The sequence below is a fragment of the Ammospiza nelsoni genome, chromosome Z (genome assembly GCF_027579445.1).
Source record: "Ammospiza nelsoni isolate bAmmNel1 chromosome Z, bAmmNel1.pri, whole genome shotgun sequence".
Classification (NCBI taxonomy): Eukaryota; Metazoa; Chordata; class Aves; order Passeriformes; family Passerellidae; genus Ammospiza; species Ammospiza nelsoni.
In genome coordinates this window covers 24,133,168-24,155,132 of record NC_080669.1, presented here as the reverse complement: position 1 = coordinate 24,155,132, position 21,965 = coordinate 24,133,168, and the positions used below count along the sequence as shown (strand labels likewise).

The 21,965-nt window shown below is 42.6% G+C and overlaps 1 protein-coding gene across 1 annotated transcript in view; it reads left to right on the top strand.

Moving 5' to 3' along the window:
* The window catches only part of TRABD2A (TraB domain containing 2A), an 81,917-nt gene that overhangs the window by 36,245 nt on the left and 23,707 nt on the right, over window positions 1-21,965 (top strand). Inside the window, exons 3-4 of the mRNA XM_059492758.1 lie at window positions 18,561-18,707; window positions 20,871-21,045. Of these exons, the coding sequence (XP_059348741.1) occupies window positions 18,561-18,707; window positions 20,871-21,045 (322 nt within the window). The remainder of the gene's footprint in view (window positions 1-18,560; window positions 18,708-20,870; window positions 21,046-21,965) is intronic.

Sequence of the window (21,965 nt, the reverse complement as noted above, 5' to 3'; positions counted from 1 at the left end):
TTGTGCATGTTCTGAAATTCTGATAGCTTTGATTTCCTTCTGCCCAGCATTTCCAAGAGTGCCTGTTTTCTTGCTATCTTGGCAGTCTTTAAAAGATCCAGCTGTTCCATGCAGATTTCTCATGGGCTTTCAAGTTTCTGGCAGTGTAAGGCAGTAGGGAAAGACTAGAACTCTCTACCTGTGAATTCTGTTAGGTTGGAATCAGGAGAAGTTTTCCTCTCAGAAACGCTGGACAGACATTGGAGCACGCTGCCCAGGGAGCAGCCTGGTAGAGTCACTATCCCTGGAGCTGTTTAAGAAAAGACTAGATGTGGCGCTGGGTGCTGTGGCCTGTTTGACAAGGTGGTGTTTGGTCATAGATTGGATTTATGATCTCAAAGGTATTTTCCAGCCTAGATGACGCTGTGATTTCTGTGATTCTGTGACACACATTCCTGTTCAAGTGTGTGTGTGTGTGTGTGCATATGAGTGTGTTAAGCTGAAGCAGCAGTGTGATGGGAGGTGACACATGTGAAGGGGATCTGAGAAAGACATGGAGTTGAGAGATAGGGTTTGGTAGAAACATGATTTGTCAAGAAGGATTGGAGTATGGGAAAATCAGAATTCTCTTTGTGAGACTTATTATTTCGTGGGATTTTTGGGGTTTTTTTTGCCTTCTGGCATAAAGACTTGTAGAAGGGAGTCATCTGTAGCAGAGATTACTGCAGTCTCTTGGCTGTAGTCTCACTTTCAGCAACCTTTTCTGGTTACTAGAAATATCTTGAGAGTATGTCTGTGCTGTAAGAATGAGTTGAGTGGCTTCTGAGCGCTGTGGGTATCCATGAATAATTTCTCCTCAGTAACTAAATTAACAGCTAATTCAACAATGACACTTGGTATATTAAGTAGGTTTATAAGATAAACTGACTGGTTTAATTTAATAAAATTGAAATTTAAGGACCTGCAGTTGGCAGTTATTAAAGTTCCTGACTAAGCTGTTTTGCAGACAGCTACTGAGCTCATATGATGTAGATGAATTTTTTATCACCAGGTCTCATGATTCCAAGATAGGTATAACCATCACTATGTAAATAATCTCTAAGATGACTTGTTTTGTCATGTAACAAACAGAAATATTTCATATCTTGTACATTTGTGGAGTTTAACAAAACTGCCAGGGAGCATATGCTTTTTATAGTCTGTCTTCTCAGATATTAATTTTTGGGAAGACTAACGTATTATTTTGATTGCTGACTTTCTCTCTGCATACATTTCTTTTCACTGCTCTAGATGGTTCTTAATTATTGTGTGTACAATGTTTGGTACACAGTTTCAGGTTTGTAGTTGTTGTGGTTTAATCCCAGCCAGCAACCCAGCAACCAAGCCCCAGGCAGCAGCTTGGTTATTCCCACATGAATGGGATCAGGGAGAGAAGTGGAACGATAAGAGGTAGAAAACTCATAGTCAGCCCAGATAAAGACACTTTAAAAGGAAAAGCAAAAGCCATACCCATTCCCTGCTTCCCATGGGCGGGCAAGTGTTTGGCATCTCCAGGACAGCAGGGCCCCCTCACGCCTCACAGTGGCTTGGGAGTACAAATTCCATCACTCCAAATGTTCCCCATTCCTCCTTCTTCTCCTCATCCTGAACACTGAGCAAGAAGTCTCATGGTCTGGAATATCCCTTTGGTCAGTTTGGGTTACCTTTACTGGCTGTGTCCCCTCCCATGCTTCCAGCCATCCCCCAACTTCCTCACCAGCCTGGTAGTACAAAAAGCAGGAAAGGCATTGGCTCTATGTAAGCTCTGCTCAGAAATAACAAAAGCATCCCTATGTTATTAACCATGTGTGCAGCACTAACCCAAAACACAGGCCCATACTTGACACTGTGAAGAAAGTTAACTCTACCCCATCCAAAACCAGCACAGTGTTACAGCAGCAGCTGAAACCTTTTTAATAGGGAGGAACAAATTTGCAAAAAAGACTAGAGGCTGGAGCAACCTATCAGTCAATAGAGCTGTTGGTTTCATTTCAGCAATCACTTTTTCAGGGCTGTTAAGATCTGGTATTTTGGTACCATGTGAAACGGGAAAGTTCTGGGCAAAGTAGCCCGACCTAGAAAATGAGGAATGTTTCAGAGATAACTGGGAAAATAAGGCAACAAACCTTTTAGAAAGCAAAAATCCCCAAGTATTACGTCACTTCAAAATGGAGATGGACCTGGGCAATTCAATTGATACTGCTATTGTAGGAAATGACAATTGGAGACGCTTTTCTTGGTTTTGTCCATGAATTCTAGTATGGCTTGTAAGAACAGAACTTGTTTCCTTTTTGCCTTTTTTTTGTCTGAATGCAGGTAATATACAGTATTCTACTTACTCTACTTTCTGAAATGAGCCCTTTTTTTGAGCTTCCTTTCCTTAAGAGTACAGCTTCACAAGACTAGTAAGGACATGATGAATTAGGTGTCAAAGGCTGAAGAACTATCACAGGGATGTTGCAACTCAGCCTTTCCTAACAGTTTATTTGCCTAGAGTTGCTGTCTTCATGCCTGAGGAAGCATATACTTTATAGCATGAGAGCATTTGCTTATGACCGTTAAAAAGACTTCCTGAATTAAATTTATTTTCTTGTCCCAAGGTAAAAGTAAAGAAAAATGATGCATGGAAATGAAGCTAATGGTGTCTTAAGTGCAGTGCTGGAAACTGTACAGTGACCCAGGGAAATGCATTCCTCTTCTTTCCTTCCCATATTAGCTTCACCTCATACCCAACACATTTGTTGTTGCAAGCTGATGTCTTCTTCTTGTGGACTATAATTTGCTGACTTTTTCGTTTGTTAACTGTCTTGTGTAGGCAGGATGAACAGTGGTGATGCCTGTCTCTTTCCTCAGGCTTCTTTTGTCCTGAATTGGTTAAGTCAGTATCTTCATCCTTTCCGGTAGCTTATGTTTGCAAACCTCTGAACAGTCTTCGTTTTCTCCTCTGGACTCTGAACTTGTTTCTTTCTCAGTAGTGTACAAAACAGAATGTAAGAGACTGGCAGAGGCCTTGACAGGACTGGATAGGACAGCTTAATTACCTCCCAGTTGTTATGTATTACACTACTGGAAACTGCTTTGGCAAAAACATCATGTTGTTGATTCACAAATTTTCTAATGCCTTGCCACCCACAGATCCTGTGATGGTATGACTACCTTCTCAATAATTCCTCATGTTTATTTTTGTATTGATCCTGATTTTTGCTTCCCACATTTTGATTTGATCCACCTGAGATTATCCTTACATTTTACCATAACTGTTGTGAAATACTGTGCTATCTGCAAAGAGGAAGTTCTAGTGACCTTTTTGACCTTGGAATTAAAACAATCTGACCAAAAATGAAAAAGCGAAACCAAAACAAACCAAAACCCCACCAAAATTTGTTGTAATAAATCTTCACGTACTGAGACAGCGACCCAGGAGTTCACAATCAATTTTGTTATTTTTAGCTCCTTAGCCTATTACAGAAAGGCTCATTCAGTTTGCAGTGAGAGCCCCTGTCCTGGGAAGACCTCATAAATTAGCTTGCCTAAACATACTGCCTGTTTCTAAGTCTAAAAAGTTCTTTGATTTCTGTGCCCATTTGATTTGGAAGCTCAAGAGATATGACAAGCTAGAAACCCAAATTTGTCAGAAATGTTACAAATTAATTGTAACTGTACATTTATTTCATTAATGTAGTAAATCCCATAAGCATTTATTTGATATCAAATACTTATTAAATAATGTCAGAACATACGAAGAATAAAATGGAATGTGGAAGGATTGTGGTGTTTTAGTTCATTCAGCCGTGTCAGTTTGTGCAGTGATCCTGAGTGCAGTGTGTTTTGCAGTGCTGCACGAGTCCCAAGCCATGTGTGCCTGCAGACTCGTAAGCTGTGGTACAGCTGTGCCCCGTAGCACAGGGCACTGTGTGTGCTCTAGCTAAAGTCCATGTTTGGTATGCATTGCTTGGAAAGAGAAGCAGCAAATGTTTTGGGAGCTTTAGCAGTGTGTCTGAGGTTGTGATATTTCACATCTGCAGAGCAGGACTTCTGCAGTTGGAAGCTTTAGTGACAGCAGTGAGCCCGTGCTCCAAGTTTCTGGTAGTTCCTGGTGAGCTGTTTCAACAGGCTTGGTGCAACCATCTGGTCACCCTATGAAAAGGGAACCTGGTGGTAGCACTTGGACTGTTTGTTAACTGTGGGGCGTTTTTCCCCTCCAGAGTGTGTGCTTTCTGCAAGGCTTTTGTATGTTAGCTGTAATTCTTGCCAACACCTTTGAAAGACACCCCATGCTTTGTTTTTGAAAAGAATAGGGGTGAGGATTAAGAACCTTATGACAAAAGCAGACATATTTTCTTGTGTCAGCAGTTAAGAATTTGAAAGACTGTAAAAAAACTTTTTATAGAAAGCGACCACAGGACTCCCTTTCTACAACCACTCCCACTCCATCTAGTAACCTGTCAGTGTGTAGCTGCCCTTCAAAAGTAGGATAAAAGTTTCAGAGGACTGTCTGGGTTTAGCCAAAACAGTTACTTATGCAGCTGATGCTTTGTTATTTAGGTTCCCTTCCAAATAAGGGAAATTGACTTACAGGTTGGTGGTCATTTAATACTTTTCTTTGACTTGTTAAATTAGGAGTTTTCTTATAGGGTAGATAAAGCTGTGAAGTCTAATGAGTGTGATAAAAAAATTGAATGGACATAAGCAAGTAATGTACAAAATATTTTTTCTGGTGGCCAGTTTTTTGAGCACTGTCCACCAGCAGGTCTGCCCTTGTTATGCCCAAATATTCATTGCACCATTTTGCAGCAGGGGAGCAGAAGCTGTGGAGGTAGGAGAGGAAGATGAGAGGAGAGGAGAGAAGGACTTGAAAGAACAGCCTTGGACTACCTGAGCATGGCAGAAAGGCTGAAGTAAGCAAATATTTTTGTTTTAAAAAAGTGCTATTATGGACCATCAGGAAAAGAATAGAACTGATACTGGTTTCATCAGAAACTTACTGATGAGGGGAGGGTGAGAAGATACCTGGTAAAAGTAACTATTTAAAAACCCGCAGAAGTGGGCACATGCAGCCAAGGCTTCTAAAGGAACTAGCACAGGGTACTACAAACTGCTAGGCAGTCTGTTTGAACTTTCATGGAAAACAAATGAGATCCAAGGAAACTAAGCTAGGCAAATGTAGTAACAGTCTTTAACAAGACAAAAGCCCTGTCCCTGGAAATTATTAAGCAGAAAAATGAATTAAAACAATTTTCAAATGTTTCAAATGAAGGTCAAACATGTCAGCACTTCTATCAAAAACAGTTTTTCAGCTATTTTTGATTTGAAATTGAATTAAGCCTTTCTGCTGGCAGAAGATTTCAGACCATTCTGTGTAGTGCTGTTGCAACAATTCCATTAGTACAGAAAAAACTATGAAAGGCTTAAAGTATGTATTATTTTTATTTCATAATTGCTTAGGTTTGGTTTTTGATGAAGTTTTTCAAAATGTGCAGTCATTTCATGTATAATCGCCGGGTGTCTCTGGATGACTCCTCTGTCTGACCAAAATTTAAATCATCACTGTGCTGCACCAAACACATCTTTGACATAATGTACTGAGGGTTGGCCCAGTTGCTTTTGAGCTTCATGGAGTAATTTAAGATAAAAGGTTGTCCTGACAAAATTTTGAGGACCTCTGGAGCAGAGTTGTGTGATTGCTGAGTAAACTGAAAACATGGGCCTGGATTAATTGAAACGTGAGTAAAATTGTCTCTATGTTCCATCCTGGATAAAAAATAAATGTGCTAAAATATTTTCTGAGGGCCTCTGCAGAGGAGTGATATACTCCCAGCAGAGGCTGTGGGTCTCTAGCAGACAGGCTGGGAACACATTCATCATTTGGATTGACATTTAGCTGACCATCCTTCTTGCAAAAAGAGGACTTCAGAGAAATGCCACATTCCGTTGCTGGAATAGATTGTTTCCCTAGCCAAGGATAGAGAATAAAGTAGTTCCTTGCCAGGGTGTACAGGCTTTAAGTTTTGTTTTACTTGATTTGATACTGTTCAGGAATGTGTATGCAGTTGGACATGCTGAGATCCTGCTGTATGACTCAGGTTTGCACTTTTTGAGCAGTAGTGCTGCTGTTTTGTGTTTGCGAGCTTGCACTGTTCTGATGTGAACAAAACAAGCAGGACTGTTCTCAGGTAGCAGTTCTGTCCACTTCATCTGAAAGGTCTCCTGGATGGAATTGTACTGGAGGGATTGCAGTAGAGGCTGCAGAGGATTGGGATTCTGGGTTTGGCACTAAGCTTTGATGATGAGCAGAGGACATACCAAGGGAGTGAGTTATTTCCCTGTGGTCTCATTCTCACCATTTATGGGTGCATGTGGAAGCACTTCCTTCCACAGTGCTTCTTGTCATCAGGCAGAGAATCAATACTGCTGTGTCAGGAAAATCTGATACATCACCTTGCAGCTCAAATGTCATACTGAAATATTGACACCCTTTGCTGCTGCATCCAGGAGGTATGGAGAGCCTCATTATAAAAAGCAAATGTGACAGCACTTAACATGTGACCATCGGGAGCAGACCCTACCCTTCTTCCCTCCTTTGGAGCAGCAGAAAACTGGGAGCACTGAATTGAGTGAGCTCTGACTGGACTTGTCAGGTCCCCATGCCACCAATGGCACTTTCATTGGCTGAGTGGCCTATTTGCATAGTCACACAGTCAAAGTGGATGCCAGCAGGTCACAAGTAAGCCTGGAAGAGGGGGCTTGGAATGGAAAAGGAAGAGAATTTATATAGAGCTCTGGTTTGTGCAGCAAGAAGAAGGGCTTCAGCCCATGTATCACAACCAGCTCAATGCACTCATAGAGTGTGAAATCCTTTTTTGAATGCAAGAAGGTGAGTAGAAGCAATGAAGTGAGACACTAGCAAGTATTACACCTAATTTTCAGCACTGTTCAGCTGGAAGCATGTAGCTGGTTAGAGCTGAATTTTTGGAAAGTGATGTGCATGCACATGACAAAAGGCTTTAATGTTCTCTGTGCTTGAAATTCGCATGTGCATTCACTGCATTTTGGACTCACAGAGATCACAGTGATGTGCAAGGTATCCAGTGGCTTCTGAAATCTCTTCAAAAACTTTCATTTCCTTTTTACATTAATTCCAAGCCTCTCAGCAGATTCTGGAAGTGTGACCATGTTTCTAAGCTTTCTGGGATTTATGTAAGAGTTTGAAATGCAGTTTTGTCACAAACATCTGTTTGTGACAGCTCAAACATGTGACAGCATGTTTGAGCTGTCACAAACAGATGTTATTCTATATAAGGTTTGCTGGATCTATACAAGATGTTTGATGTGAATTTAATTTTCAGAACCAAGTGCATTGAACAACACAATAAATATGGCATGTTCTGAACAGGAACCTCTGTTGTCCTGTAAGGTTTCTGTTTAGTTTTATTAAATCTTGAATGGTGCAGAGCCTGACAAACTGGTGTGGCTGGGAGAAACACAAGTCTGGTTTTGGTGGAGGGGTGGTTTTGGATATGTGTTCTTAGGGCAATGTCTAGGAAGATTCCTACACTAGCAGGGCTCTTGTGGGCTTTTCTTCCCTGATGAAATACTGCTGTGTCTGAAAAAATTAGGCAAGAAGTAATACAGACATTTCTCTGTCGTCAGTGAATCCCTGTCCTGCTCATGTGTAAGGAGGCAAAACCACTCCCAAGAGTAGAAAGCAAGCTAGTGCATCTCAGAAAAAAACAGCTGCTAGAAAGGAAGGGGAGGTTTGGAGCTAAGGTTGCTTTGGAGGGCAAACAAGCACGGCTTTGGAAACAGACTCGTGAGAGAATGCAGTGTAAGAGCTGCAGCGTTAGGGTGCACTGTGTGTTGGGGCATGCTGTGAGGGTAGTGCTGGGAAGGGCTCCCTGTGAGCCACGGTACCACCCAGTCCATCGGGGCCCTCACAGTTAATGCCTCCAGTAAAAGATTCCCCACCTGGGAGTGACGCCTCTCTGGCTCTCAGACACCACATGTCCAGTTCTTAGGAGGCAACTTTGTGTCAGAAATTGTTAGTTAGAAAGTTTACAGATGAGTCAAAAATACCAACAGGGCAGCATTTTTCCTATGCTCAAATGAAGAATTTGTATAAGTTCATGTTTATGAGAGTTTCTTTCTTCTGTGTGATGGATTTTGACACAAGTTTTTCAATTCCAGCTTTATTTTCCTTGCATATGAGTTTGTGATGAGTGTTTTAATCCTTTAATGTGTATTAATATTTTAAAAAGCCCCATAGAAGCTATATGATGTGGGATATGTAGAATATTGCAAGGGCTGATTATGTGCTTTATGTTACTTATTCTGTGTCACAATTCATAGCATCAGTGATCGATACCAGAGTAATCTCTGAACTCTTTTATCCTTAATCCAGTGTCACAACACTACATAGACACAAGGCTTGTGGGCCTGCATCTCAGATTTTGACTGAAGAGAAAGAAGCATAAGGAGCTCCAGTAGGTGTTGCCTGACGCTAAGAAGGTGCACGCTACTAACAATGTAATGATGCACGAGGGAGGCGTACTTCAGCAGATCTTTGGGGTGCATAACAGTAGTGAAATTTAACCCAGGACTTTGTACACATTGTGTTCTCATTCAAATCCAAATTTTAAGGGTAGACTTTTTGTAGTACAAGTCTCGTGCTTATGCTGTACAGGCCTTCTTGAGGGTTTTTTGTTCAAAAAATGGAGTTGAGTCTCTTGATGTTTTTGAATCCTTTACAATCTTTTGCACCAGAGATTTTGCTTTGGTGCTGAATATTACAGGCCATAAGTCAATATATTCTTGCATTTTTTCATACAGAGAGTTGCTGGTTGAGTTGATACCAGTTACACTGTGGCTTTTTCACTAATTTCTGAAAAGCATTGCCCTGCCTAGCCCAGGAAAACTACCCAGTAATTCACTTTGAAGCCAAAGTGTAACATGCCCATAAGATAAATCCTGACATCCTTTGTTCTTGTTTCTGTTCATTTCATCACACCTCAGAGCCTGCCTGCTTATCTTGGACCATTTTAATCTTGCCAGTCAGACTTACATAATCACGGTGACTTAGCAAAACTTCTGAGCTCTTGGCAGAGAGCTCTGCTTTTCTCAGGGATCTTTGAGCAAATGTTTATCCAGAACACTTACCCTGACAGTAAGTGTGTGTGACCATTTGCTGGAACTGCTGTGGGGAACGTGACCTGTCCTGGCCTTTAAAAAGATAATTTGACTATCTAGGGCTCAAAAGTGCTAAAGGAGACAGGGTTAGCAGTTGGAAAAGTTGTCTACCTTGTTCACTGAAAAGCTTAAGACATTTCTGTTCAGTTGGTCTAAAAGGTTTAAGTTCAAAGATATTCTCATGGCTTTTTGCCCCACAAAATCTTGCAGTACCTTTTTTTTTGACCATTCCAAGTGGTAGTGATGGAGGAGACCTTTAATAAAGCTTCTGCTGTCCAATTTGAGCTAGCATCCTTCTGCTTTCTTACCTTATGGACTGCAGTTACATTTTGATGATATAACACTTTTATTTTCAAATGTAGGCAGCAGAGGAATTTGAATAATAAAGGCATGTAGTACAGTGAGCAAGTACTGCTCAGGGCTGGCACAGGAAAATAAGACTCTTTTCTTCTGGCTTGGATGCATTGAAACTGGTTCAGAAGACCACAGGTTAAAATCTTCCATATTTTGCCAGTAACAGTTTACCTTATAGGAGATGTGTTGCAAATCAGTTGAATTTAGACAGCCATTTAAAATTCCTGAGGGATCCTTGTTGGCATGAAACAATTCTTTCCAAGAGTGAAACAAAAATGTAACAAAACCACCCAGATACTTTCTAGCCTTTTGCTCCAAAGTGCCAAACAGCAGCTTCCTCATGGCATTGGCAGCAGATGGATTTTCCTGGGTCTGAAAATCTAAATATTTCAGATTGGTGTATTGGCTGAACCGGGACAACTGGTCGTGTCCTAATGTGGACAGCCGGGGAGGTGAGTGGAGGTGCCGTCTGGCAGTGGATCCATGTGACTCATTCTAAGGGTATCACCTTAGGAGGTTCTTACTGCACAGCTGGTGGCTTGTAAATTCCCATCCTACCTTGGGACATGCTATTTTTGTTGTGTGGCTGAGCTCACAGGTACTATGAAGAACACAGACTTAGGTCTGTGTCTCACTGTTTGAAAATCTTGTCAGTCATTCCTCTTGGAAAACTTTTGCATTGAGAACTTCCAGCCTTTGATCCTCTTGAAACCAGCTAGGGACCATTCCAGCAGTTCTTGTTTGAAGTTTTTTGTTGCAAGTGTAACATTATATAACAACATAGAAATATCATGTAAATCTTCCTTTCACCCCTGTACCGATGGAAAGGTCATCTCAGCTCTGCTGTGCTCCTTTGGGAAGCCAGAACCTTCTCTTAATAGTTGCCTACAACATAAAGAGCAGTTCAAAACTGTTGTTCTGTTTGGAACAGCAGCCAAAGTCCTGGCCTAATTGTTCTATTGAGTGGAAAAATGTTTTATCGGTGCTGAATGTTTTATACAGAACATGCTTTCCTAGCTGGCAGAACTTAAAGAAAACCCAAAGATCTTGTTGCATGGTTACCAGAAGACATATGATAACTGTCTGGGCCTGTTTGTGGCACTGCAAGGTTAGGTTATTGACTCCAGCAACCTTGCAGTCTTGATTTGTTCACACATAGAGGAATTGTGCAAGTAATGTACATCAGTTTTGCAGAAAGATGGGGAAGCATTCCAGTCAATTAAAAATATGTGTTCTGAATTTTTTCATTCCACCAAAAAAAAGGTGTACAAATATTGGTGAGAATATGTTCGGTATTCTAAATTTCTAAGGAAGCAATCTTTGTTGTTTAGTCCTAAGCTATACATGGCCTGTGGTAGAGAGGACAAATTAAAAAAATACTGAAGGTATTTTTTTTTCTTTCATCTAGCAGCATTCCAAAGAGCATCTGTGAGCACTGAGTGAAAAAAACATGGCAGCTAAACCCCATGTCATTAATACCAAGTTTGTTTAGTGTCTGTATTTGTGGATCAGGAAGATAGAAAGTGCTTCTAAATGTTGTCCTTAAGCTGTGAAAGACAGGCAGTCTTCAGCAATTTTACTAGTTTACTCCTTACAGTCAAAAACACAGTGAAGTGTCATAATTTCTACATTTTTTAAATGCTTTCTACAGTTGGAAAGTCAAATTTTTTTCCTTTCTAAGATAATTTTCCTGTGTGGATGTTAAAAAGTGTAAAAAAAAATCTGTTAACCTCAGGATTTTTATTTTGTTTCAACTGCATTTAAGACTATCCAGTGAAAAGGAAAGCAGAGGAAGTGGATCAAAGCAACTATTTTAGCAGAAGATTATTCAAAACAAACAAACAAAATGCCAACTAAAACATCAGTTGCCGATGTTGAATTTTAAAAGAATATCTAGTCTCAGCCCAGGAAACCCTAGTTTCAGGTTTTTTGCCTTGCAACTTGCTTATTTTTTAATACAATCTTGAGATGGTTCTGTTAAGTGCCTTGTGAAGTAAGTATTGCACAAAAGAAAGAAATGATTGCTACTAGTGTACTGGTTAGACAGGTCTGTAAATTGACAGGTGAGTATATTCTAAGAGAAATAAAGACAGCTAGTAATTTCTTTTCATTTTGGTCATTGTTCCAAATTATTTTGAAGCTGGACATTGCTAACTGAAGAAATGCTGAGTAGGAGACAGGTAGGAATTCTAAGTGTAGTAGGTTGAAAATAAAGGGGATTTTTTTGCCTTAAACTTTGCTTCAGGACTATAGAAATCTGAAATTAGACAAAGGGCTAGTCTGTTTCTTGAAGTAAAAATGTATCTGATGGAGATTTGATATGTGAAGATTTTAGAAACAAACTTTGGTAATATTTACCAAATCTTTAACAAAGATGGCATTAAAAAAAAAGATTAATCTTTCTCCAATAATGTGTAAATATGGATCACCAGTTCAAGGATTTTCTACACTGTACTAAGAATGCACTTCCTATGCACTATAGAATGAAAGCTTGGGAGATTCCTGCAGAACAGGGAGGAATCCCAATAAGCTTAGATGGAGATTTCTCAGGAGGAGTGCAGCTGCAGGTTCATAGTCACATAATTAACCCTATAGAAAATGGGAGCAAGTTCCTGTGAGGTCTTGGAGGTGTCCAGTGGTAAATTACAAGCCATCCTGAGAAATGAGAACAATCTACTCTACTGCTGGTCTTACCCCACATTCAGCACATTGTGGGGCATTTATTTCTGCTGCAGTCCATGGAAACATAAAAATTACATTTTACACTGTAAATCACTGTAAATTACTCAGACAAAAGGCTATGTATTAGTGCAGTCTGTTAAAGTAAATGCATTGCAGTTCTTCCAGCAGTGCTGTAAGTAGTGTTCCTTTGATTCAACATTATCAACCATCCTTCTGCAATAAGAAGAGAAGGAAAAATTCATTAATTGCTTCTAAAGCCTTGTTTTTTATAGCTCCTCATTGAAAACGGGTTGGTTTGTGTATTCCTGTTTAAATTCCAGACAACAACTTAAAACTTTCAGTGTCTTCTGTTTGGTCCTGGTAAGACACACTTCAAAAATTTGGCAAAAGATGTGTTAGTGTGAGTTTATTGTCAGCAGAGACAGATCAAATTCTTCACTGCCTTTACCTGTGTCTACATTTTTTTGTCTGACTTGAGGCAAACTGCATGTCATCTAAGTGACTTGGACGATGCTGCTACAGAAAAGATGCTTCCTCTATTTGCAATGCTGGCATTGAGAAAAAAACCCAAATATGAATAATACGAAGCCCATGGGAAATGCGTAACTCATAAGTATCCTAAAGTAGTTTCCATTTCCTTTTATTTCATTGACTTCTACTGTTTGTCTCTTGTCGGCTGGACAGGTCCCTCATACCACCTCTCTCTGCTAATGGCTTTAATCCAATCTTTCTCACAGAAGTGATTCAAGTTTGAGAATTTGCCTCATTTTTCTCTCTTCATTACTAAAGCAACAGTTCTGAAAGTGACTTAGATGTCTCTGAAGGCTGCAGATGGTGGGTTAAACCTCCTTTTGCCATTTTCAGCCCATGCCAAAATCAGGCTTCTCCCGCCTGTGTGTGCAGGAGCTCCTCACGGTAGGTGGGTTCAGGCTTCAGGCACTGGCATTGCCAGTCCCAACTTTCTGTTGAAAGCTCACCAGACTTCTAAAGAGCTGCATCACACTGGAGCAAGAAATCCTGCTTTCTTCTCAACACTTGGTCTCCTGGATCATTACTATGACAAAGGAGGATTATTGACTTTTTAGTCATGATGCTTTTGATTTAAGGCCTGGTTTGATTTGGGGCAATAGTGTTCATTGGCCCAGAGAAGCAATGGTCTCCTCCAGGTGAAGAGCAAGCAGAGAAATGTGCTTTTGAGAAGGAGGAGAAAAAGGGAAAGAATTGGCTGAAGAGGCTGAATGGAAGCTGTAATGGATGCAGTTTGTCTCTGGGAAGGACCCAAAAGCAGCCCATGATTCCTTAAGACAATTAAAAGCAAATTGTCCGGCTGAGTGATCCCAGAGCAAGGAAGATGCTCCCCAGACTATAATTCAAGGGGTTGAATGGCCCTCAAAAACTGAGAGCAGAAAGAAAAAAAACCCCGAAGATGAGGCAAATGATGGAACAGATGTGAGTGCTTTTGTTGGGAAGACTTGGAGGCTAGCGGGATGGCGATAGGCTAATTTGAGGCGAATAATGCCAGGTTCCTTTCATATGCAGAGTAGCACTTTGATCCAATGTGGATGAAAGTACTGAAAAGTGGAGAGGATGGCAGGGGGTCTTTTGTCTTTGACAAAAAAGGCATCTGCCAGGCTCTAACTCCCCTTTCCCCACCCCCTTAGCCTAGCAGGCCACTCCAACAATGCTGGCAAAGGGGACAAGTGTCTCCTGACAGCTGAAGAAATCTCCAGGAGGAGAATGAGGTTTGCAGCAATATGTATACTGGAGAGCTTAATCGATTTTTTCCACAGTACAAAAAGGGAGAGGGTTGGGGGAAAACAGGGATCACAGTGAAAATGGGATGTGGGAGATAAAAAAAATCCCTTTCTAATAAACTTGTTACTTTTGTTCTCAAAATGCATCTTTTCAGAAGATGCTTTGATGCTAGTATGAATACACTTAATGGAACAGAGTAGGATGGAGTTGCTCGAGAGGGTGTGTGAAATGAGGAAGAATAGTCTTGCAAGGAGGATGAATGTAGAGTGATTTCTGTGCATTCCAATACAGGAAAGATCTTGAAAATAGTAAAATAGTGTCATGCAAGAGATGTCTGCAAAACAGAAGAATACTTTTTGTACCACCTACTGGAGGAGCTCAGATCTACCCAAATTCTTAGGTTTAATTTCTAAGAAAAAACAAAAATTTCATTTTAACCTTTCCATATTTGCTGTTTTCTTAACTGCTTGGAATTACTAGCAATAAAAGGACTGCAGGATTGGATGGGGATTTTAGAAGATAAGCAATATTTGTGCCTAGCAAATATAGCAATTTCAGACCAGCTGCTGATGTGGTACCTGCTTCTGCTCTGTTGACTTTCTTCAGTTTTTCACACCTGGTAAACAAGACTGATGTCCAGTTTGCAGAGTTTGATGGCTGTGGTCTTCTTTAAGCATCACTTTGCACCCAGTCTAATGTTTTCTTTGAGAAGTAATGACAGATAATGAGTTATCAACTTCTGAGCAAGACCCATCTCAGAAAATTAAATCCTTCAAGGACAGTAGGTTCAGGAATCTTGACCTTTTTTTTTGAGACCCTGACAAAGTTTATCCATTACTGTTTACTGGAGATAACCTTCTCACTAGGGCAGAGATTTAAGCAACCTCTGATATCGCAAACAGATCCTGCCCCTTTACCCCTCTCTTTCTGCTGAGGACTTTCAATTCCCCCAAGAAGGTAGGAGTGATAGAGGAATTGAGAGGAACTATCTAATTGCTTTGAGAGGCTGTACCCTTACACTGATGGCAAATTGTAATCCTGTGTAGCTGTTCAGTAGGTGTGCCATCATCCCCTCTCCAGCAGATGCCACCGTTCTGTTCAGACCAGCTGATGTGGAGAGTATTTTTGACAACAGAATTTCCTGTACTCCAGCTGTGCAAAGCCTGATGCATGAATTTCTGTAACTCATTAGGGAGGGCTGATTGTCAAGGACATTGATGCTCTCTTGATTTCTGCCTCTTTGTTGTGTCTTGATTTTCTTGCTTCTGGTGCAGAAAGACACGAGCTACTGCTGCTGTACTCAAAGGAGCAGAGACAACCCCTGTCCCTCACAGCGCCAAGGTGGAGGTCCACTCTCTATGTGGGGGACTTCAGGTGGTTCTTGTGCGAACCTCCCCTCATGTACTATGTACAGTGATAGGATGCAGGTGGTCTAAGTGGGGAAATATGTTGTTTGTGGGAAAGCCTGAGCTGTCAGGGAATAGCTGTAATCCTCCATGACAAAAGAAGAAAAGCAGATGATGCACTGCTGCTCAAACCACCAATATGGCCATGGAGTCCCAGGCAGTTGTGGTTAGGGTGGGATGTTGGAGTCTTGAGCAGTGTGCTGGGACACTTTGTTCTTTGAGATGAAACATGAACAATCTCATTGTAAAAGGTCCTTTGTGCTTTTCTATTTGGGCAGGCAAGCCCTTCAGCTGCTGCCGTCCTGAAATTTCTTCATATGTCCAGTATCAACTCTCACACCCCCAACCAGAAAGGTGGACTCTTAGCAAAGGCCACAGAGCTGCCAGAGCTGCCTCACTGGGGCAGTTGTTTGTCATGTCAGCAGTAGCATTAGAGATATGGAGGACGAGGGGGTGAGTTGCCTCTGTTCCTGTGACTATTTGTCATCCTCATAACTGTAGGTCATCATTGAAATTTATGCTGTGTTTTTGAGCAGATTGATGTCGCTCTTTGCAGCCTACTGTGTGCTCACAGGAAGGAAGATGCCTGTATGGCTTGGCCTGGCTGCTGCAGTGCAGGCCCAGTCTGTGTAGAGGCAAGACAATCTATTTCACCTGAGGCACATTGCAAGGGAGAAGGGAAGAGGTCTGTTTGGACCTGAGGGTAGCGTGCAGAGCAAGTGACAGCAGGAGTACAGGCTGCAGGGGTACAACAGAGAGAGCAAGATTGTCCTTTTTCTCATGTCTCACCCAGCAGGCTGGTGTTTTCTCCCCAGAAGCAAGTTACCCTCTACTGATTTGTGTTTGGATGAAAATCAAACAGTAAAGATTGCAAAGCCTCTTTGATGTGCTTAGTCTACACTGAGGCACTGCTACCTGACCAGCTCAGGAGGCTGCTGCATTTCCTGACTGCTGTCTGGACAGGGACTGTCTGGTCATTGTTTCGAAGTCTGAAAAAGGGCATACTGCTTTAATGGTAAATAATCAAGCAGGTGGTATCCAATTGCTTAAAAATAGGCTATTCTCATGGCCTATTTTTGTCCAGCCAAATTGTACATGTGACATTTTCCTGGCATGACCTAGCAGTCATGGCTGTAGAAGTCCCATATTTTCAGGATGGGTTTGGTTTGTCTCTCAGTGAACGTTGTCTGGTCATCAGCATCCACCAAGAGTTCTCTGAAGCCAAACAAATGGAAAATAATGACTTTGGAGTCTGATAAACTCTAGCCTGCATGCAAACCTTTGTTCAAATGTAAAGTGGTTTCAATTTGGTTTTGTTCAATTTACTTTAAAATATAACAGAGGTCCTTTGCAAGATAGGCACTGCTTAGTTATATGTAACTTACCCAAGCATCTACACGGAGTTATTATTTTAGTTGAGTGCAGTTTGTACCAATAAAGTGAATTCTTTCCCTTTTTACACAAATGAGATGTGAGTGAATGTTGCTATTCACCCTCCCAGAATTAATGCTCTGTTTTGTGCTTTCATATTGGGTTACATACGCAGTGGTTTGGATCCAAAGAAGTAAGTCTAGCTGTAGTGGGGACAGCATGATTTCAAGTCTGATGGAATTTGCACCTTTCTGTAGGAGACAGATGATTGTGGTGGGGAAGTTGCACCTGTTTGTTTCTACATCTGCTCTGTAATCCCAAAATTTGGTTCACATAGTCTCAGTACAGTGAGTACGCTTACTCATGTGTGAGTTTCATAGTGTTGGCAAATACATTTAGTTCTCGAGTGCCTTTGATGGTGTTTGAGGCAAATGTCCAGGAGGAGTTAATTACACAGAGAGCTTACAGAGCTTACAAAATAACACTCTCATGGGTAATTTTTGAAAAAATTCAAAGCAGTATATCCGAGCTTACTTCCTTTAAAAATAAAAATAACAGAGCAGTAGGTAGTCAGAAAGGTTGTTACAGTTGTCCAGTTTTGGTGTGAAAACCAGTGGTAGCCTGGTGTAAGCATGAAGAGATGTGCTCGCAAGAGATGGTAGTGTTTTACTTGCCAGGTGGTGACAGAGGCCTGGTCCCTGCACAGGAGAGTATGCAGCTCCATGCCTCACCGAAGGTGCCCACAGGCATCCCATGTTCAGCCTGGGGAGCTCCACCCCAAGTCTTTCCTTGGCTTCCTGCCTCTCTGGAGCTTGGTGGGTGCTGTCTGCAGTGGCTGGAGGTACAGAGATTTTGCATCTGTTTGGCTTCAGAGACCCCTGTTGGTCCAAAGTGCTCTCTTGTACCCTTTTAGTGGCTGCCACCCTCATGGGCTGTGCAGTGCCCATGGCAGGAGACACTTGGATCAGCCGCCAGTGTCTGGGTCAGCCCTTGGGAGAGCTCTGCTGTGCTGGAGGTGGGGAGGCAGCCACATCTGGAGAGTGATCTTGTCTGATTGTCTCTCTTTTTGGGCAACAGAGAGGTCCCTGGGCAGCCAGATAGTTTTCCTTGAGGCCAAGGGGATGGGAATGTTTGCATTCCCAGGAGAAGGCTGAGGAGGAGGGAATGCTGTCAGCACCCTGCCTGGAGAGGCAGTCAGCTGGGAGAGACTGAGTGCTGAGCCGCTGCAGGGAGAGCAGCTTCCCGTGTGCCCCAGCAGCCACCACTCTTCCCTGGCCTGCTCCAGAGAGCCATTCCTGCCTGAAATAGGTGTGGTGTCTGAGAGGAGACACAAAGCAGGAAACAACAGCCTGTGACTGTTCTTGCAAATGAGGAAGGAAGGGCAAACAAGGAGAAGCCATGCTTTGTTTAGGAAGGTGGCTGAGGAGATATGAGGATAGGAGCCTGTCAGGCCCTGGGGCTCTGTGGTGATCAGGCAAGCTGTCATCTAAGGGAGCAAGGTTGCCCCTGCTTCTGCCTGCCCATTTGTAGCATTTGTATTCATCAAGTCACAGGCAAAACCCCATTGAGTTAAACGTGGCGAGTCCATTCCCCCTGAGCAGCCGGGATCCAAGGTGTGAGTAGCTGTGGCGCTGTAGGAGGCATGGATTGGTGATGTCTAGACTGGCAGGCTCAGAGCAGGAGCAGCTTCAGAGAGCCTTCAGCCAGTGGCTGTGTCTGTGACCTTCTCATGGGATGAAAAGAGAACTTACCAGGAACTCTGTCTTTTCCTCCCTTCTCCCCCTCCCTCAGGTGGTCTTTGCTTTGAATCAGACTCTCTTGCAGCAGGAGAGCCTCCGAGCAGGCAGTTTCCAGATCCCCTATACGACAGAAGACCTTATCAAGCATTACAACTGTGGGGACCTCAGCTCCATCATCTTCAACCATGACACTTCTCAAGTGAGTCTTGCCGCTGCAGCCCTTGTGCTACACACATCTCCCTGTAGTGCTAACCCCTGTAACACGTGTGCTCGTCTCTCACTCCTTTCTGGGTGAGGGCCAGGGGCATGTTTCTGGCTCCCTGGCACATCTGCTTTCCTGAGCCTTCTGTTCCAGGAGTTTGCACCACCTCAAGCAAAGTTTGCTTGAGTTTGCACCCAAGCAGCAAAGGTGCACCTGGCTTTCCCTTTTGGATGAGTGCTGTTTTCGCTTTAGCATCAAAGCTCTGTGAGTTAATAATTTACTTTCTTAAGGATCCTGTGGTATTAAGCTAGTTTAGGTATGAGCAAACCTAATGCCAACAGAAAGCAGCAGCAGGCTCTCTTCTGTGAATAAGAACAGAGAAATGCACTTGTGGCTTGGACACTTTTGTAAGGCTGGGTGAGTTACAAGCTTTTTAATGTTCCCTATTAGTATGATTGTGTGCTGTGGACAAGGCCCAAAGGAGAGAAATGGAGTGAAACAAAGAAAAGATAGATTTAGACTGAATGTGTAGGAAAAGAGACCTTCTGAGACCTCACAGACTTGGGTTTATGGAGATGGTTTCCTAAGCAGCACAATGGAATGTAACACTGATCTTTAAACCATGAGAAAATGCCCAGCAGGGACTAATTTGGCCTATTTGGGCTGTTAGATTAACTAACCTCAGGCTGAGACATCGGGCCTCTCTGTTCTTGTTTGTGAGATATTGCCTGGCAATTCATGCACATCAGTGAAAACACAGGCTCTGTCCTTCGGGTGCTGAATAGGTGTTGGTACCTGAGCTTTCTGTGCTGAATAACCATTTTGCTGTGGCATACAGTGCAGAACTGCAGAGCTGCAGAGCCATACTAACTCCTGCTTCTCTGGTGCCGAGCTTTGTGTGTGTGCTGCTGCCTCCCCATCCTGCACACCCACCCTCCTGCAGGTGCAGGCATCCTGGTCTTCAATGCTGCCTAGCTTTTACACCGTGCACTCCATGCACAGGTTTCAAAGCATTTCTCAGAGGAGACCAGCATTTTAAGAGGATGCAGATGCTGCACCACTATCCTGTTTCGATGTTACAGACTGCAGACATTGCCCCTAGGTCCTTGGAGAGAGCAGTTCTGAGACCAGCATGTTGCCAAGGGAAAAACTGTCCTTTATTTAATGTGAGTGGCTCCACCTCAGGGCATTCTCCTTGGCAGCAGAGCTGAATACTGATAATGTGCCATACTGACAGTTTATGTTTGAAGTAGAACTTCTCCATAAGTTGTATTTGACTCCATGTTGCCCAGTAGATGACTACATCTGGGCTAACTACCCTTTGGAGAGATTCTGTAATAGTTTCTGGAGGAATCCAAAGTCTCTGCATCTGCTGCAGCCTTGCATGGGAAAGCACCTGGCTTATTAGTGGGTCTGCTCTCCAGAAATCACTGCTTGCAGGCCCCTTAGTTAACCATCCCCATAACTGAATGCCTAAAGCTACTTGTCAGGAAGCCAGGATTGCTGCAACAATAGCAGACCCACATTTTTGCTCCACTGGCAAGAGGTCAGGGTAGTGTGCAGCCACAGCTGTCCTTGGGGGCCCCAGGGGAGGAAGCCAGCATTTTAAAAGATACCGTCAGGACAGGGCAAGTGGAGGTGGTAACGCGTTCCTTCTTGACAAAATCTTACCCTCTTAAAGTTTAGAGATTTTTTTTTAGCTACTTCAAATTGCACGGTTATTCTTTGGCAGCCTGAGGGCTCTGATACCAGTCAAATTCTCTTAGAAGAGCATAATTATTTTTATAGTTATGTCATACCTGTGGCAATTTAAGAAAGAGGTATGTAGCTAAAGGCAGTTAGGGGCAAATACTTACTTGCTTCAACTGAACAATCAGGGTTTAGGGTCTTCAACGTGGCAAAATGATAGTATTTGTTGACTTTCAATTAAAAAAATCCATCTGGCTAGCTCATGAAATGATGCATTGAGAGAAATGAAGCACCATGCATCATTAGAAGTTTATTAAGTATTTTTTTAGCTTGCTTTGGGTTTTGTCCTACTGGCTGTGCCTTGGGGGATGAGGCAGTTGCTACACTCTGTGTGGAACAAAAATGCCTGTGCATAATGGCTGCCTCTGAAGTAAATTCCTGTTTCATGAAGACTTTTTTTTTCTACCTTAGGTCCCAAATTTCATTAATGCTACACTTCCAGCCCATGAACGCATTACTGCCCAAGAAATAGACAGCTACTTCCGGCAGGAGCTCATCTACAAACGAAATGAGCGAATGGGCAGGAGGGTGAAGGACCTGCTGGAAGAGCACCCAGACAAGAGTTTCTTCTTTGCATTTGGAGCTGGTATGTGACTGTGGTGCCAGTTAACCTGAACTCATCCTTCCCATATAATTCAAAAGCATTTTGCAAATGCTTGCCTCACTTTAAAGAGAGGTCAGTATTTTTGCTGTGGCGGACACAGAACTCAGCTTTCCCCCAATAGTTGTACCCTAGTAGGAAAACCTTTTCAGTGTAGGAGACTGTTTTTCTTCAGTGTGCAAAGAGCTCACAGTGCATGTGCTTACTGCAATATCTCTTAATTACAGACATACTTGTTGTATGAGGAGGCAAAGATACTGAATCAACTGCAGTGCATGCCCAGGAGGTCATCAAAATACACGCGTGTTTATTGTCTGGGCAGGCAATGCAAGAGGATGGGAGCAATAGGGAGCTGAGATGAAAGGCTGCATACCTGAGGCTGCACCAGTGCTTGAATTAACCTTTCAGGACATGGTCAAAAGATGAATATGCCAAATTGTGTGAATCTAAGGGACTCAATAAATGCAAGGGAATAAGCAAGGCAAAATTTTGCCCTTCTCTTCTTCCTGCACCTCCTTACCTCTTTCACTGTGTTTCCACAAGGAAGTTCTGTCTGCTACTATTTTGGAGCAGCACATTAGGCTCAGCTGGGGAGAACCTACTCCATTTTATGCCTCTTAGCAGTCAGCAGGACTCTACAGGCACATCCAGCAGCACATCCAACTCAATAAGGCTAGCATCCACGCTTCAGACTAGGGCTGGGTAGAGGGTGTGAACTACACGATTGTTTTGCCATGACTCCCATCTTTTACTCTAGCTCCAGGGAAAGGAAGATGTTAGGATCAGCGTTAAAAAAGGTAGGTGCTAATTCCCAGAGAAGTATCACATCCCCTCCACCATGAACCATATGGCCTTTGGGAAAGGGGGAAAACTGAGACTGGTGTCAGCATCCATGTGTGGTTTTC